The sequence below is a fragment of the Schistocerca piceifrons genome, chromosome 4 (assembly GCF_021461385.2).
Source record: "Schistocerca piceifrons isolate TAMUIC-IGC-003096 chromosome 4, iqSchPice1.1, whole genome shotgun sequence".
Lineage (NCBI taxonomy): Eukaryota > Metazoa > Arthropoda > Insecta > Orthoptera > Acrididae > Schistocerca > Schistocerca piceifrons.
The window spans coordinates 760,983,507-761,001,507 of NC_060141.1; the positions used below are offsets into that span (position 1 = coordinate 760,983,507).

Below are 18,001 nucleotides of genomic sequence, written 5' to 3' on the forward strand. Positions count from 1 at the left end.
CTGTCATGGCACCCCTGAAGAATATGTAAGCTGGGTGCAACTTTTGTACCGTAATTCCACTAGTGTTGTTCAGAGTCCTGCTGGAATTTCTCCGCCCTTCGATATCACTGTGGATGTTCATCAGGGTTCTGCCCTTCCATCATTGCTATTCATCCTTTGCATGGATATGGCAACAGCTGACATACAGACTTCACATCCCTGAACCCTTCTTTATGCAGATGATGGGTACTTGCCGACCAAGCCCACCCTGAACTCCAGCACCAGGTTCAAACGTGGGAGGACGGAATAGCTGAAAATGGACTGCAACTCAAAGTCCAGAAGACGGAGTACCTATAATATGGTTCCCAAACCAGAGGCACCATAAGTATCAGTGAAGAAGACCATGCATTTTAAGTACCTAGGGTCTGTCATCACCTCAGACTGCGACACAGCTCTTGTTACCCGGATGAGGGTGAATGCGGCTTGGCTCAAGTGGAGACAGGTCACTGGAGTCCTCTGTGATAAAAAGATGCCTTAGTATCTAAAGCAAAAGTATATAAGACCACGGTATGCCCAACAGCAATGTATGGGACTGAGTGTCACCCTATGATGACAGGAGAAAATGTTACACACCATGGAGACAAAGAGGCTTTGATGGTCCATGGGGCTGACATGATGTGACCACGTAAAAAATACAGACGTATTTTTGTATGCAAAGGTTTGGTGTCGTGCTGATCACCAACAAAGTGAGGGAAGCCCATCTTCACTGGTATGGCCACATCATGAGCAAACAAGACAATTCAGTTGCAGGCTTAAGACTAGAAGATGTCAATGACAGGGAGAAATGGAGGAGATGTAGCAAAACAGAACAGCAGACCCCACAAGTCGGGATTAATACTTGGAAAGAGAGAGAGAGTGAGAGAGAGAAACTTAATAGTTCGTTCAGACTCACTTGCATCTGAGCTCTCTCATAAATGAATGGTTTTTATTATTAATAGGTGATGTCACAGATAAGTTTTGGATTTTGAATAGTAGGTCCCATTTTGATCCAGGAAGAATTTATGGGGACAGATAGGTCACTCAAGCACAGTTCCACATGCTTGAGCAGGCCTAATATATCTTATTGACAGCAGGGGTCTCACTAATGATTTTTTTTTTTTTTTTTTTTTTTTTTTTTTTTTTTTTTTGCATCTGTAGCCATTCACCTCATCAACACATAGTTCATTTTGAGGTTTAGAATTTTTCATAGGTTTACAGCGATTTCTCTCATGCTTCCAAAGTCACAATCTACTTAGCTAAAATATCATACGTGGTCTCTGTGAAGCACAATTTTCCAGATTTGCCTCAAATGGTGATCACTGATGCATTCAAAGACCTTGACACGACTGAAAAATGGCAATTCTTGTCAGTCCTCAGCTTGAGAATCCCATGCTCATCAAATCCAAACTCATGTATGAGTGGCTGTTTTCTGTGAGATGATTGCCATTTAGAGTAATTAGAAGGGCATACAACTTTATGAAACGCTATAGATATATTAGTCTCTTTATTGGTCCATTGAAAAATAATTATTAGCCTAAAAATTATCAACAAAACCTGGAAAAGACAGTTTATGCAGTAATGGCTGAAACTTAAGCCTAATCAGGAGAACGGGAAAATGTGAAAGAGAAACAGTAAGCATTCAGTGTAAATTCATCATGTAACAGAATTGTGCTGTAAGTGTAGAAAAACAGGACACCATAAATCATACAACATGTGCTCAAAAGATAATGAAAAGCATTGCATTAGAAATCATTATGTCCTGGAAATGTTTTGATTTTATCATTACCAAAGTCCAGTAATTAGGTGAAACATACAATAGTGCATACCACACAGATCCCATTTGCACTGTGGCTTGTAGGGTTTTTGAAGCAGATACACTGGTGTCCATAATTAAAGCAGCAAGCCACTATTTCCCCATCCTGTGTCTAATTCACAATACAATCACACAAACTGTCAACAGGTGCCAGTACGATAGTGTCCTGCATGGAAGGTGGGATTCTGGTCAATGGACAACGATGGCAACTATAATGTCAGGGCACCTATCAAACAGGGTAGTGCTTGCCACATAGTGCCACATTCACAGTTGCTGGCTACACAGTCACAGACAGTGCAGTATGACACAGTGAAGATGCCTACCAGGCTCTCTGCAGTGGAGGGCCATGGGAAGAATGGAAGCAAACTGCTGTGGCCCCATGGCTTAATGTGAATCATTCTGTTGTTTTTCAGATGTGGTGACAGTTTATAGAAAACAAAACTGTATCACGAGGAGCAGGGTGGGGCCAACCACTTGTAATATCAGAAAGGGAGAACTGTTATTTGGCTGTAAGGGCATAATGGTACTGCCTTAGTACCGCACTGCAGCTGGCATCTAACCTTGCAGCGTCCACTGGACTTGTTGCAGTGATGCAAATAGTGTACAGAAGGCTTTGATAGAGTGGCCTTTATTGTCGGAGACCTGCTGTATGTGTACCTCTGAAGCATCTTCACAGAAGAGAATGTCTAGAGTGGAGCCGTCAACATGCCACCTGGTCAGTTGAACAATGGGCCAATGTTCTTTTCACAATTGAGTCTGGATTTGCGCTGGACAGTGATTCTCAGTGGATTATATCTGGAGGTAACATGGAACATGATTTCAGGACCCAACCATAGAAGAAAGAGACTGATATCGAGGATGATCGCTAATGGCATGGGCAGGGATTATGTTGACCACTGGAACACCTCTTCATGAAATTGTATGGTTACATAGGCAACATTTAACTGCTGTTAGGTATCATGATGAGATCTTGGGACCTCATATGCTGCTGTTGTGAAGTGCTGTGGGCCCAGACTTCATATTGCTAGATGATAGTGCTCGAACCCAGAGAGCAAGCCTGGTTGATGTTTTGTTTTAAAGAGAAGGTATTGCACACATCGCATGGCCTGCTCATTCTCCTAATTTGAATCCCATAGAGCACATTGCGATGCACTAGGGACACATGTTGCATCGCATCAGCATCCAAAACCATTCTCCAAGACTTGTGAGCAGTGCTGCAGAAAGAATAGGCATTATTGCCTCAACATGAGATTGATGGGATCATTCACGGCATGCCCCACTGTTTGTCAAGCCTGTGCTGCTGCCGGTGGTCACAGCCCATACTGAGCACATTAACCAGTTGTCAGACTGTGTGTGTGTAAATACATTAAGTTGTAAAAAAACTAAGAACGTTTTTGTCTACCATTATGCATATTGCATTTGTTTATGTTCTGTATTCTTTACATTGTTTCTACTTTACAGTCACCTGATTATACTGTTTTGTGGCAAAAAAAATGCAACCTTGCAAAATTTTAGTTTGTTGCTTTAATTGTTGACACCAGTGTAAGTCACTGACTGCAACCTAAGTACTGTTGAATATGCCCCAAAGTACCCTTTTGAGGTGTAAAATTGTTGAGGTTTTGTATCTACAAAAACATTCAGTAGCAGACATAAGCTTTGACCAATGGTGTAACAGTGTTGTGGTATGTCACGTCACAGTTGTTTGCCACATTTGCAGAGTATTTGATAGTATGATGTGGTGCTCTCTTGTACTGAATTTTGATGTTTTTAACCTATTTTGCCGAGTTACTTGTGACTGTTGCAATCAAAGGTAGATAGTGGTAGTGCTTTGTTTTGCACTTTGTAATTCTTAGAATCTGTCATAGAAATGACAACAAAATTCAACGGTCATTATTTTAATGTTGCTGTGTGCTATGATACGACCAACAACATTAAGGTTTTGCAACATAAAGGCTCACTGGCTTAATTTGTATAGTACCATGTGTGTGACAAGTATATCAAGTTGACTAAGGTTTCTACTTGTTTTTTTTTTTTCAGAGTAATGTATGATTTCATTTGTGTTAATTTCATTTTTATTTGAATTTTGTATTGGGGACGGAGTTAGTTGGTGACTGAGTGGCATTTCGCGGCAGGATGTGGCTTTGGAGATTAGGATAGATTTCTTTAAAAGTAATAAATAGTGGCTTTTTGGCTAAACTTAAGTATTAATCTGCACCAAAGGAAAGTTACCAATGTGAACCAGGGGTTGTAAATGGCTTTTGTGGATTATGTGTGAACTAGTGCCACAAACTGACAGAAGTAACCCCTGTTTTGGTAAATGTGCGAACTGGTATAGAACAAAAGTGAATGGGGTGACAGAGTTGTATGTATCATAGCCTGAAGTCTAAGTTAGTTTGGAATGTTACAAGTTGCTTGTGAGTTGGCAAAGCCAACAAATGTGAATGAAGAAAACTGGCTGTAGTGACAGATAGATCTGTCACATAGTTCGAGGTCTAGCTTAGATTTGAATGCGATAGCTTGATCATACTTGCAGCAATCACCTTTAAAATGATCATTTTAAAAACTTGGTGTAATTCATAATGTTCTGATTTCCAAGGTGGTGTTTTGGCAGGAACCTAAGTATTTACTTAAATTTTACAGAACATTCCATTTTGTACTGTGGCATTCTGCACAACTATTTTTCTTTACGGTGCTGGGTGTTTTAATTCACTTGTCATTGGTCCCACTGCCTTACCCAGTCAGTCAACACAACCTGTTGCTAAAAACACTCCCATATATGTGATAAAATATAATTTTCAGCACACTGTATGACAATTTATCAAATATAATACATATAGTTCGTACCTACATTTCAGTAGTCTTCGTATGATTACGTAAATCTCTTTTTAATTGTTCCCAGATATATTCTTCAATTTTACCTGGGCTTTTTAAAAAATTGTTATTCATGGTACGAAGTATGTCTTATATGATACATTTATAATTTTTTAATGAAATTACTTATGAATTTGTGGGTTGCTTTCTTTGTTTTTGTAGTTAATAATGTTTACTTATGCTTGGCATGGTTAGTGGCTATCATGGAGTTGGTTCTAGTTATTAAGTAAAGTGATGTTTTCAGTACTGGGTTTTTGCAGAAAGTTATGGTTTCTTGCTATTGTTGACTTTGCCGTAGCTATGTAGACCAAGTGAAGTTTTTGATACCATTTTTTGCAGTGGTGCATTTTGGATTCTTTGTGTCAAGTGCTTCATTCTGCCTATATCACTTGAGTGAAGTCTTCAGTAGTAGTTTTTGCAGTGAGCTTTGGTTTTTTTCCTAGGCACCACAGCTCGCAGTCTTGCAGTAGCATTCTCACTTCCCGCGCACGGGATCCCAGGTTCAAATGCCAGCGGGGTCAGGGATTTTCCCTACCTCAAAATGACTGGATGTTTTTGTGTTGTCTTCATTCCTCCCCATTATGGTTGGAGGAAGGCAATGGCAACCACGTCCGCTAGGACCTTGCCTAGTCGGCGGTGCGTGTCTCTCGCATCGTCCCCTATGCTCCTCGGAGTATGGGACCTCATCATCATCATCTTCTGATACCATTTTTCTACTGATTTACTTGTTCATTAGCATTGTATAGCTGAGTTTATTATCTAAATTTCTTCACTGAAGATACTCTAATGTTCTCTGGATGACATCGAGACACAGTGTGGTGCTGGGGTGCAAAACTCACATATCTCTCAATTCAGTTAACTTGCCCATAGTGTGTAGCTGATCCCCTTCTGTGGCTAATCCACTATATCAATCTCCCAAAAGCTGCTTCTCCAAAGAGATGGTGGTGGTTAAAGGAATTTACTAACTACTTTTCTATTCTTGAAATAATTTATGCACTCGTAGAATATATTTCAGTTCAATCACAATAAATTTTCAATGTTCATAAACAATAACTTTGGAAAGCTAACTCATTCTTTGAACGTTAGAATCATTTACACTTCTTCAAAATAGCTTACATGTGTCCCGCTTTGGTCATAACCAAGACATGAAATAATTTAAAAGTCTCTATTCTCAGGCGAGTCATATACATGAATGTGTCCATAGGAAACTACTTTCAACTGTTCAACAGTCTTTTTTACCATCATCACAGACACTAACACATCAAAGAATATGACATAATTATTGGTTGAGTTCTCCTTATGTCTTCTGTGGCACTGGTGGAAAACACTTGTTGTCATCAGTGACTTGCCCCTCTTACAGTCTTCAAATAACAAACTTCCGGCCTGCACATAGAAACTGGTGGATCGGTAGAAACATTCTCACTCTCCCACACTCAAACCTAAAATATTGTGTGTTCAAGACGGTTGAAGGCTGAGTGTTTCTAGAATTTACACTGAAATTCTTGAGGCAGTACAATACCAATGTTGAACTGTGTGGTTTTTATGTGTACTTTTTTAATTTTTTTTCAATTGCAGGTGTTATGTTAGGAATGTTGTTTGTTTTGTTTCTCTGCACCAAAAAGCCTTTAATTCTTGTGTTTCTCATATAGTTTCATGTTATTATTCAAGTTATTATGTTAAAATGTGGATTTGTTTTTGTTTTGTTATTTGTATTGAATCTGTGACATTGTAGTCTCCATATTGCATAGACTGGATGGCCATTGATATGGTTGTGCCTGCCATTTTGATGACATCACATGTCAAAGCTGATAGCCAGTATCAGATAACTTGATATTTCTGAGGCTTCTGTGGCCACTTGTTGATGCATTGCCTGCTAGCTTTTGTCTTGGGATAGACATTTTAGACATTTTAATGATTTTTCTGATGTTTCGCCCTCTTATGTGGCTGGTGTGTCCACTATGAACAGTGAAGGGTGAATCTTCAACAATGCCAGACACTCATGCTTGTGAACAGTGATAAAATCATTACATGGATAAATGTCTGTCAAAAATTCTGAGACAAAACTCAATAGGCAATAAGACACTATTTAAAAGCTTTTAAAATAACTCATAGGCATAGAAAACATTGATTCTAGACTAGTTCAAAGTCAGCAATAAGTAATTACTCTACAACATGAGGTGTCTGGTCTTAACTGCATGCAGAAATTCTGCAGTGTCTGCCATACAGTTATTTGATGTGCCACAGGAGTTGAAGTTCCCCAAAAAATGGTACCATGACAGAGGAGCTAATCTCTGTGTGCCAGACATCGAGCAGAGTGTGTCCATTCACTGCAGGCTGCAAATAGTTTATTTATTTTTGAGTCAGGAGCATTATGGTTGAACCATGAAGAAATGTCTTCCTCGCATATGATTCACACTCTAATATGCAGAACTACTCTCATAACATATTGGATGTATGTAAGGAGTTCACATCTTTGTTGATGATCAGAAGAATACAGTTACAGTCCATAGGTATAGAGCTGTTGTATTATAATAACTTAAATGACTGTTAAGAGGTCTTCTGGCTCTAGATTTCATCTTCATGGTTGATTATTGCCATCCACATGGATCTGCTTGGGTAAATAAACTTCTCAAAGGTATAGGGTATTCACCACTTGGATTGGCTAGCACTATTTCTGGATCTGAACACCACATACTAGATCTGGCTTGTACTGGAGTGGTGAAATGCAGCCTTTCGGTTGCCGTCAAGAATTCCAGACCTCTTTCTCAGCAAAGAGATTGATAGCAAAGAGAATTCCTAAACTGACTCATGATGGCTGTGCCACATTGCTGTCAAGCAAGTATTGTTGTTGTGGGCTTCAGTCCTGAGACTGGTTTGATAGAGCTCTCCATGCTACTCTATCCTGTGCAAGCTTCTTCATCTCCCAGTACTTACTGCAACCTACATCCTTCTGAATCTGCTTAGTGTATTCATCTTTTGGTCTCCCTCTATGATTTTTACCCTCCACGCTGCCCTCCAATGCTAAATTTGTGATCCCTTGATGCCTCAGAACATGTCCTACCAACCGGTCCCTTCTTCTTGTCAAGTTGTGCCACAAACTCCTCTTCTCCCCAATTCTATTCAATGCCTCCTCATTAGTTATGCAATCTAACCATCTAATCTTCAGCATTCTTCTGTAGCACCACATTTCAAAAGCTTCTATTCTCTTCTTGTCCAAACTATTTATCATCCATGTTTCACTTCCATACATGGCTACACTCCATACAAATACTTTCAGAAATGACTTCCTGACATTTAAATCTATACTTGATGTTAACAAATTTCTCTTCTTCAGAAATGCTTTCCTTGCCATTGCCAGTCTACATTTTATATCCTCTCTACTTCGACCATCATCAGTTATTTTGCTCCCCAGATAGCAAAACTCTTTTATTACTTTAAGTGTCTCATTTCCTAATCTAATTCACTCAGCATCAACTGATTTAATTTGACTACATACCATTATCCTCATTTTACTTTTGTTGATGTTCATCTTATATCCTCCTTTCAAGACACTGTCCAATCTGTTCAACTGATCTTCCAAGTTCTTTGCTGCTCTGACAGAATTACAATGTCATCAGTGAACTTCAAAGCTTTTATTTCTTCTCCATGGATTTTAATACCTACTCCAAATTTTTCTTTTGTTTCCTTTACTGCTTATTCAATATACAGATTGAATAAAATTGGGGAGAGGCTACAACCCTGTCTCACTCCCTTCCCAACTGCTGCTTCCCTTCCATGCCCCTCAACTCTTATAACTGCCATCTGGTTTCTGTACAAATTGTAAATAGCCTTTTGCTCCCCGTATTTTACCCCTGCCACCTTATGAATTTGAAAGAGAGTATTCCAGTCAACATTGTCAAAAGATTTCTCTAAGTCTAGAAATGCTAGAAATGTAGGTTTGCCTTTCCTTAATCTATTTTCTAAGATAAGTCGTAGGGTCAGTATTGCCTCATATGTTCCAACATTTCTACGGAATCCAAACGGATCTTCCCCGAGGTCAGCTTCTACCAGTTCTTCCATTCGTCTGTAAAGAATTCACGTTAGTATTTTGCAGCTGTGACTTATTAAACTGATAGTTCGGTAATTTTCACATCTGTCAACACCTGCTTTCTTTGGTATTGGAATTATTATATTCTTCTTGAAGTCTGAGGATATTTCGCCTGTCTCATACATCTTGCTCACCAGATGGTAGAGTTTTGTCAGGACTGGCTCTCCCAAGGCCGTCAGTAGTTCCAATGGAATGTTGTCTACTCCTGGGGCCTTGTTTCGACTCAGGTCTTTCAGTGGTCTGTGAAACTCTTCACGCAGTATCGTATCTCCCATTTAATCTTCATCTACATCCTCTTCATTTCCATAATATTGTCCTCAAGTACATCACCCTTGTATAGACCCTCTATATACTCTTTACACCTTTCTGCTTTCACCTTCTTTGCTTAGAACTGGGTTTCCATCTGAGCTCTTGATATTCATACAAGTGGCTCTCTTTTCTCCAAAGGTCTCTTTAATTTTCCTGTAGGCAGTATCTATCTTACCCCTAGTGAGATAAGCCTCTACATCCTCACATTTGTCCTCTAGTCACCCCTGCTTAGCCATTTTGCACTTCCTGTCGATCTCATTTTTGAGATGTTTGTCTTCCTTTTTGCCTGCTTCATTTACTGCATTTTTATATTTTCTCCTTTCATCAATTAAATTCAATATTTCTTCTGTTACCCAAGGATTTCTACTAGCTCTCGTCTTTTTACCTACTTGATTCTTTGCTGCCTTAACCACTTCATCCCTCAGAGCTACCCATTCTTCTTCTACTGTATTTCTTTCCCCCATTCCTATCAATTGTTCCCTAATGCTCTACCTGAAACTCTGTACAACCTCTGGTTTAGTCAGGTTACCCAGGTCCCATTTCCTTAAATTCCCACCTTTTTGCAGTTTCTTCAGTTTTAATGTACAGTTCATAACCAATAGATTGTGGTCAGGGTCCACATTTGCCCCTGGAAATGTCTTACAATTTAAAACCTGGTTCCTAAATCTCTGTCTTACCATTATATAATCTATCTGATACCTTCTAGTAACTCTAGGATTCTTCCATGTATACAACCTTCTTTTATGATTCTTGAACCAAGTGTTAGCTATGCTTAAGTTATGCTCTGTGCAAAATTCTACCAGACGGCTTCCTCTTTCATTTCTCACCCCCAATCCATATTCACCCACTATGTTTCCTTCTCTTCCTTGTCCTACTTTCGAATTCCAGTCACCCATGACTATTAAATTTTTGTCTCCCTCCACTACCTGAATAATTTCTTTTATCTCATCATACGTTTCATCAATTTCTTCATCATCTGCAGAGCTAGTTGGCATATAAACTTGTACTACTGTAGTAGGCATGGGCTTCATGTCTATCTTGGCCACAATAATGCGTTTGCTATGCTGTTTGTAGTAGCTTACCCACACTCCTATTTTTTTATTCATTATTAAACCTACTCCTGCATTACCCCTATTTGATTTTGTATTTGTAACCCTGTATTCACCTGACCAAAAGTCTTGTTCCTCCCGCCATCGAACTTCACTAATTCCCACTATATCTAACTTTAACCTATCCATTTCCCTTTTTAAATTTTCTAACCTACCTTCCTGATAAAGTGATCTGACATTCCATGCTCCGATCCATAGAACGCCAGTTTTCTTTCTCCTCATAATGACGTCCTCTTCAATAGTCCCCACCCGGAGATCCGAATGGGGGACTATTTTACCTTCGGAATATTTTACCCAAGAGGACGCCATTATCATTTAACCATACAGTAAATCTGCATGCCCTCGGGAAGAAATGCGGCTGTAGTTTCCCCTTGCTTTCAGCTGTTCGCAGTACCAGCACAACAAGGCCGTTTTGGTTAGTGTTACAAGGCCAGATCAGTCAATCATCAAGACTGTTGCCCCTGCAACTACTGGAAAGGCTGCTGCCCCTCTTCAGGAACCACACGTTTATCTGGCCTCTCAACAGATACCCCTCCGTTGTGGTTGCACCTTGGTACGGCCATCTGTATCACTGCGGCACGCAAGCTTCCCCACCAACGGCAAGGTCCATGGTTCATGAGGGGGGGGGGGGGGGGGGCAAGCAAGTATATCAGATGGAATTCACCGAAAATGGTTTTGTTGTCATTGGAAAAAAAATTATTTTTGGGTTTAAAAACTTTTCTTATTACATGTTATTGACATTATTTGCTGTAAAAACTTCATGTTTAAATTTCACCTTCTCATATACTTCTTCTCATAATCTGTTCAGGAAATATGATCTCACTGCTAGATTATGTTTAAATTTTGGACAATAGTGTGTGGGAAACACATAGTCTCATGGTTTGGGAATTGGACATGATGACTGTGCTAAGAGATAGGTTTCTACTCACACTGCATTGTCCTTTCCAGCGGTCTCCAGCACAGATATTTGAAGATAGAATTGGCTTTTTATCATCTGAATAGGCTTCACTACATTTACTGTTGGACCACACAGTGATGTTCACTGCTTCTAACACTTTTGCATCTTTGCCTCCAGTCTGCAAAAAAAGGAAGGTATTTAGAAACAAGTTACTCATGAAAAACATTTCTTTCTCAAAATACAGGATGCATCAACACTTACTTTTATTTTACAGTTAGCAACGTGGTACATTTGAATGTGAAGTGAAATGTAAATAAAGTTTCCCCTCAGTTTGACACTAATAGCTCTACATCTACATCAGTTCTCTGCAAAACACTGTGAAGTGCTTGGCCGAGGGTATGACCCACTGTACCAGTTATTAGGGTTTCTTCCCATCCCATTTACATACTGAATATGGAAAAAAATTAATCTAATCTTGTCCTCATGATCCCTATGTGAGCAATAAATGAGGGTTGTACTGTACAGGGTGATTCAAAAAGAATACCACAACTTTAAAAATGTGTATTTAATGAAAGAAACATAATATAACCTTCTGTTATACATCATTACAAAGAGTATTTAGAAAGGTTTTTTTTCACTCAAAAACAAGTTCAGAGATGTTCAATATGGCCCCCTCCAGACACTCGAGCAATATCAATCCGATACTCCAACTCGTTCCACACTCTCTGGAGATGTTAGAGAATTGGCTGTTCCCTCAGCTCGAACAAGAAGCACAACAATTCATATTTCAGCAGGATGGAGCGCCACCACATTGTCACTTATCTGTCCTTAACTACCTGAACGTCAACTACCCGAGGCGATGGATCGGCCGCCAGGCAGCCCGTGACAGAGCACTTCATCACTGGCCTCCAAGAAGCCCTGATCTTACCCCCTGCGATTTTTTCTTATGGGGGTATATTAAGGATATGGTGTTTCGGCCACCTCTCCCAGCAACCATTGATGATTTGAAACGAGAAATAACAGCAGCTATCCAAACTGTTACGCCTGATATGCTACAGAGAATGTGGAACGAGTTGGAGTATCGGGTTGATATTGCTCGAGTGTCTGGAGGGGGCCATATTGAACATCTCTGAACTTGTTTTTGAGTGAAAAAAAACCTTTTTAAATACTCTTTGTAATGATGTATAACAGAAGGTTATATTATGTTTCTTTCATTAAATACACATTTTTAAAGTTGTGGTATTGTTTTTGAATCATCCTGTATTCCTAGAACCATCAATTAAAGCTTGTTCTTGAAAATTTGTAAGTAGATATCCTCAGGACAGTTTATATCCGTCTTCAAGAGTCTGCCACTTCAGCTTCTTCAGCATCTCTGTCACACTCTCCCATGGGTCTACCTAGGCACAGCTCGTGGTTTCCACGCTGGGAGGGCTGTGTCATTTATCTATCAGAACTAACCTAGACTTCGGGCTCTGCTACAGATCAGTTTGTCACAACAACTAAAATTTCAGGAAGGGCAATACCACACTCAGGCCAAACGTTTACACACTGTATCTTCTTTCCATTTCATAATCAACTACTAAATAACATCAAAAGTTAACTCCAAGATAAAATGTATATGTACCTTATTTATTCCCTAATGTCACATTTTCCGACCATTTGTAACAAATCATACTAAAAGACACAAAAGACACTCTTGCTAGGCAGTAATACTTATGTTATTGTACTCTACTGCAGTCTGGTGAGACATTTGTGAACTAGAATAGCCAATGACAGAAACAAAAAACTCTCTAAAAAACTATCATAACAATAATACTAAATGTTGATTAATGATGCATCAAAGCATAATAGGGATATAGGGAGACAAGGATTCTATAGCAAAGTTTGAGTAGCTTTGTTCATTTGCTTTTGATATAAGCAGTGGAACACAAAAATTGTGTGCAGGTTGGTAATACACCCTTAGGCTGAAACATTAGAGCCTTTAGGACACCCATAAGAGCAGTATTCTGAGGAAGCCATGCCCCCAAACCTCTGCTATGCTGAGCTAAGCAGCATTTGTAGGTGCAGCCTTAAGACTAGTTACTAGCTGTTTGGAAAACATCACATGATATCACATGTCAACGGTACCAAACACACTGACTGGCATTATTTAAATCCGTGTGGGAAATATGCAAAATTGTGTTCTGATAATTTAAATTCTGTAATATGTTATTGAGAAATTTATTTTTATAAATATTTCTGGATGCCTCTGCCTCAGAACCTTTAATTTTGACCTGCACCTGGGTGTAACAAATCTGTGACCATTCATGTCGCCCTTCTCTGCATACATTCAATACCACTGTTAGTCCTATTTGGTATAGGCTGCACATCCTTGAGCAGTATTCCAGAATGGGTCACATGAGTGATTTGTAAGCAATCTGTATTGTAGACTGATTACATTTGCCCACTATTCTACCAAGAAACTGATCTACCACCTGCTTAATCCACAACTGAGCCTATGTGATCATTCCAGCATTCCAGTCCAAGCTGCCGGAGATGGCAATCAGATGTGCTTGAGATGTGCTTGCTTGTGTATATGTTTCCTTTATGAAGAAGGCTTTGGCTGAAAGCAAAATAATGTAACTGTCTTTTCATTGTGCCTGTCTGCAAACTCAATGTATCATCTATATGGTGAATTACAATTTACCTTTCCTTATACTGATGATATTTCAACCTGGAATTTCCATTGTTTGATGATTCCATTTCATATTCCTGCATAGTGCCATACCCAGGTATTTGTAGTAGGTGGCCAATTCCAACCATGACTCAGTGATATTATAGTCATAGGAAACTACATTTTTTTTTGTTTTTCATTTTCTGAAGTGCACAGTTTTATCTTTCTGAATGTTTAAAGCAAGTTTCCAGTCTTTGCAGCTCTCTAAAACCTTATCAAGGTCTGACTGAATATTTATGCAGCTTGTTTCAGAGAGTACTTCACTATAGGTAACTGTGTCATTTTCAAAGTGTCTGAGGTTACTATTAATGTTGTCTGCAAGGTAATTAATAAACGACATGAATGCAAAGGCTCCGACATACTTCCTGCAGAACACCCAAAGTTACTTCTACATCTGATGATGACACTATCCAAGACAGCATGCTGTTTCACTGAACCAAATAATTGCCAATCTAGTTACAAATTTAGCTTGGTACCCCATATGATCATATGTTTAACAATAAGGGTAGATGTCAGCTGCTTTTCAAAAATCAAGAAATATTATATCTACCAGACTGCTTTGGTTTGAAACTTTTGACGTGTCACGTGAGAAATGAGTTAGGTTTTGCGTGATTGATGTTTTCAGAATCTATGCTGTTTGACATGGAGCAGGTCATTCTGTGCAAGATATAGCATTATGTTTGAACTTAGAATATGTTCCAACATTCATTTGAAAATGGAGTCAAGCAGTTCAACTTTTACTTTCCTACACTCAGTTTCATTTCCTGCCTCAATCAGGAGTGATTGGGCACTAACTATGGTGCCTCTAACAGCCTTTACATATGACAAGAATTTCTTTGGGTTTTGTGACAGGTTATTTGATAATATTCTGCTACAATAGTACTTGAAGGCTTCATGCATTGCTCCCTTGATACCCAAATGTGTCTCATTCAGCATCTCTCGATCTATAGCCCTATGCTTTGTTTTAGATCTATTATGCAGTAATCTCTATTTCTTTAGAAGTCTCTTTACAGTGACTGTATACCACTGAGGCCTTCTTCCATTGTGAATTGTTCTACAGGTATATATCTGGCTAATGCATGGTCAACTATTCTTTTAAATGTGGGCCCTAGTTCATCTACATACTATTGTCCTGTGCTGAAAGTTCCAAGTTATTCATTCAGATATGAACTACTGCAATTTTATTTAGTTTTATATATCTCTGTACTTACTTTAGTTGTTCTTTGTACTTTGGTAATCATTGTTGCCACAACTGCATCATGGTCACTGAATTGATTATGGACAGACTGAAAGAGGCCAGGTCTGTTTCTTTCCATTAGATTAAATATGTTTCAATAACTTGTAGCATTCCTAACTTCCTAACTATATGTTTCAGGTAGTTTTCAGTGATGGCATTTAGTAATATTTCACAGAATCTCTTATCACACCCACCACTAAAAAAACTGTAGTTTCCTCATATGATAGTTGGATGATTTAATTCGCCATTGATGATTACAGTATGATTGGAGAACTTTAGTGCAAGTGAACTGAGGTTTTTCTCTAAAGTTTTTGGTTACATCAGGAGATACGTCTGAGGGGTGGTAGAAGGATCTTGTTACCATTTTACGCCCACCCCTGATACTGAGGCTTGCCCAAACAGTCTCACATGCAGCTTCAGTTTCTATCTTGACAAATACATCACCTCAATTTACCATTAGCCTATCCTTTCAATAACACTTAAATTTTCCCCAAAAATCTTATTGTCATCAATTTCAGATTTCAACGAGCTTTCTGTACCTACTATTATGTGAGCTTAACTGCTTTCCAGGAATGGTTCGAACACTGCACTTTGTTGTGAATGCTTTGAAACTTAGCTGTGAGGGTTTTAATACTCTCACTTGTATGGGACATTCTTTCAGCGCTTATGCTTCTGGGTCTCCTACAGGTGTCATTATCTGGACTGAATAGTGTCACCTAATCTAAAAAATGTTTGTGTACACCCCACATGCAGTCAACTACCTGGGTGGCAGCCTCTGACATGTAGTGCATGCCTGACCCATTTAGCGGGACCCTACAGTTCTCAAACCTGTGGTGCAAGTCCAGGAAGTTTCAGCCTTGCTTGTCGCAGAATCCTTGAAGTCTTTGTTTCAGTCCTTCCATTTTAATCAGAACCAGGGGGCTATGATCAGTTCTGGAGAAATGCTAAAAATGGTGAGCTTTGTTGAATCTGCACATACAGCCTGGTCTTCTCAACTTTCTCTGCCAGTCATTCAAATTATATGACCTCAGAGCCCAGACAACAAGCATCAATTGTTTTGTTCCAATGTGCCCCACAATCTGCAGGTGGTTGCGCTCTCTTTCCTCAATGGCTGCCGGAATAGCAAGTTCATCATGCTGAATGAGATTCCCAGGCATGCACAATTGAGTGCATGTGGTGTTCATTCCTGTCCCTTTCTGCCATTTTTCTAAGGGGTACTATTACCCACTTTACATTAGAAATACTGATGATTAATTGACTTCTGCCATTTCACATCTGCTTCCCCTTGAAGCAGGTACTATGCAACGAGTTAATTTATGCATAGGACAATGGCAACTTATGAAAATTTTCAAAAATGTACTATTACTTGTGTTTGAATTGATATACACCAAAATTTGGAGTGATGGATTCTTCGGCAGTAGCTGTGAGTCACAAATGCTGATTGCTATGAAATACATTATCCACAACTCTTGTAACTTACAAATGTTACAGAAATTTTAAAAATATATTTTTGTAAGTGTATGAAAATTCTCAACAGAAATGTCTTTCTCGCATAATTATATGCCAAAATGAGAGAGATATTGTTTTTAATGAAGATAGACCTATTGTTCTTACAAAATTTTAAAAGATCACAAACAAGATTAAGCCTACAACTGACAATAAAAGCATGAGTTTATCATGGTGCTCGTAAATGTTCAAAATTATACAAAATATTACAATTAAATGTGTACTGATACAATCATTGAAAGATTATGCAAAAGCAACATGAACAAAAAAACTTGTGAATCCAGAGTTCCAGATCTGCATACATAGCTTGCACCCATGGTCTCACACAAAAGAAAATGTTCAAGTCAGCTTTTACATATAAACAAACATGTGAGTTGCACCAATTTTGTAACTTAGCTGTTTCTGTAACAAGTTCTGCGCTAGTTTGCCAAAGATGTACACTGCAACATTTGTTTATCTCATTCAAAATCGTGAAAATGTGCAGCACCAGCAAAGCATGCATTCTGTCAGAAGCAGCTAACAATGCTAACAGCTCTACAGATTTTACAGAATAGAATAGAAACTTCATTGTCACATAGTATGCCATATACAGCAAAATGAAACAGAAGAATTTGGACTCCATTTAAAAAAGCACCTAGCAAGTAAATATTACTACAGTGTAGAAGAATTTATGATTGATTGTCCTCATGTAATACTTCAATTACATCTTGCACAGCATGTTTTGTGGTAAAGTAAATGATTTGAGTCATTGTTAGATTTAGTTTCAGACCATTATTTCTCACCCAGGTCTCAATTTCAGCAAGAGTCTGCTGAAGGTGGCTAATTAAATTTTCGGCATTACACCTAGAAATTTGGTACAGTTTGTGGTGGCAACTTGATTGTTACAAATAACTATGCCTTATGTCAAATTTAAATTTTCAGTTTTCTTGCAATAGATTATCACTGCCAGGGCACCTGTGTAAAGAATCATGTCTGAATTTATGTTAGTCAGCATGTCATTTAACTCATTGGCCCAAGGATAGTTCATTGTACTGTATTTTTCTGACTTCAGAAGCATCTCTTACCATTTTCTTCTACAAGGGTCACTCCAAAAGTAAAAATACAGCTTTCATTCTGCATGTGTGAAAGTTTTACAGTGTGTAGATACATCCTTCCCGCTTGTTTTCAAACTTAGTTCAACCTGTTCCCATCAGTGGCGCCATCACAGCATGTCTTCAAGATGGCTGCTACACTTGATTTGTCAGAGGCAACGTGCTGTCATAGAATTCCTGTACTGTGAAAATGAGACAGTGGAAAACATCCACAAGAGGTTGAAAAAGGTGTATGGAGATGCTGCTGTCAATTGCAGCACAGTTAGTTGGTGGGCAAGCAGGTTATGTGATGAAAGTGGGCATGGCAATATTGAGGATTGTCCTCGCAGCAGCAGGCCTCATACTGCAC

General features: G+C 38.9%; 1 protein-coding gene across 1 annotated transcript in view; it reads right to left on the reverse strand.

Moving 5' to 3' along the window:
* Positions 1-18,001, reverse strand: part of LOC124795391 (chymotrypsin-1-like) — a 191,291-nt gene that overhangs the window by 30,221 nt on the left and 143,069 nt on the right. The window contains exon 6 of the mRNA XM_047259403.1: positions 11,137-11,283. Within this exon, the coding sequence (XP_047115359.1) occupies positions 11,137-11,283 (147 nt within the window). The remainder of the gene's footprint in view (positions 1-11,136; positions 11,284-18,001) is intronic.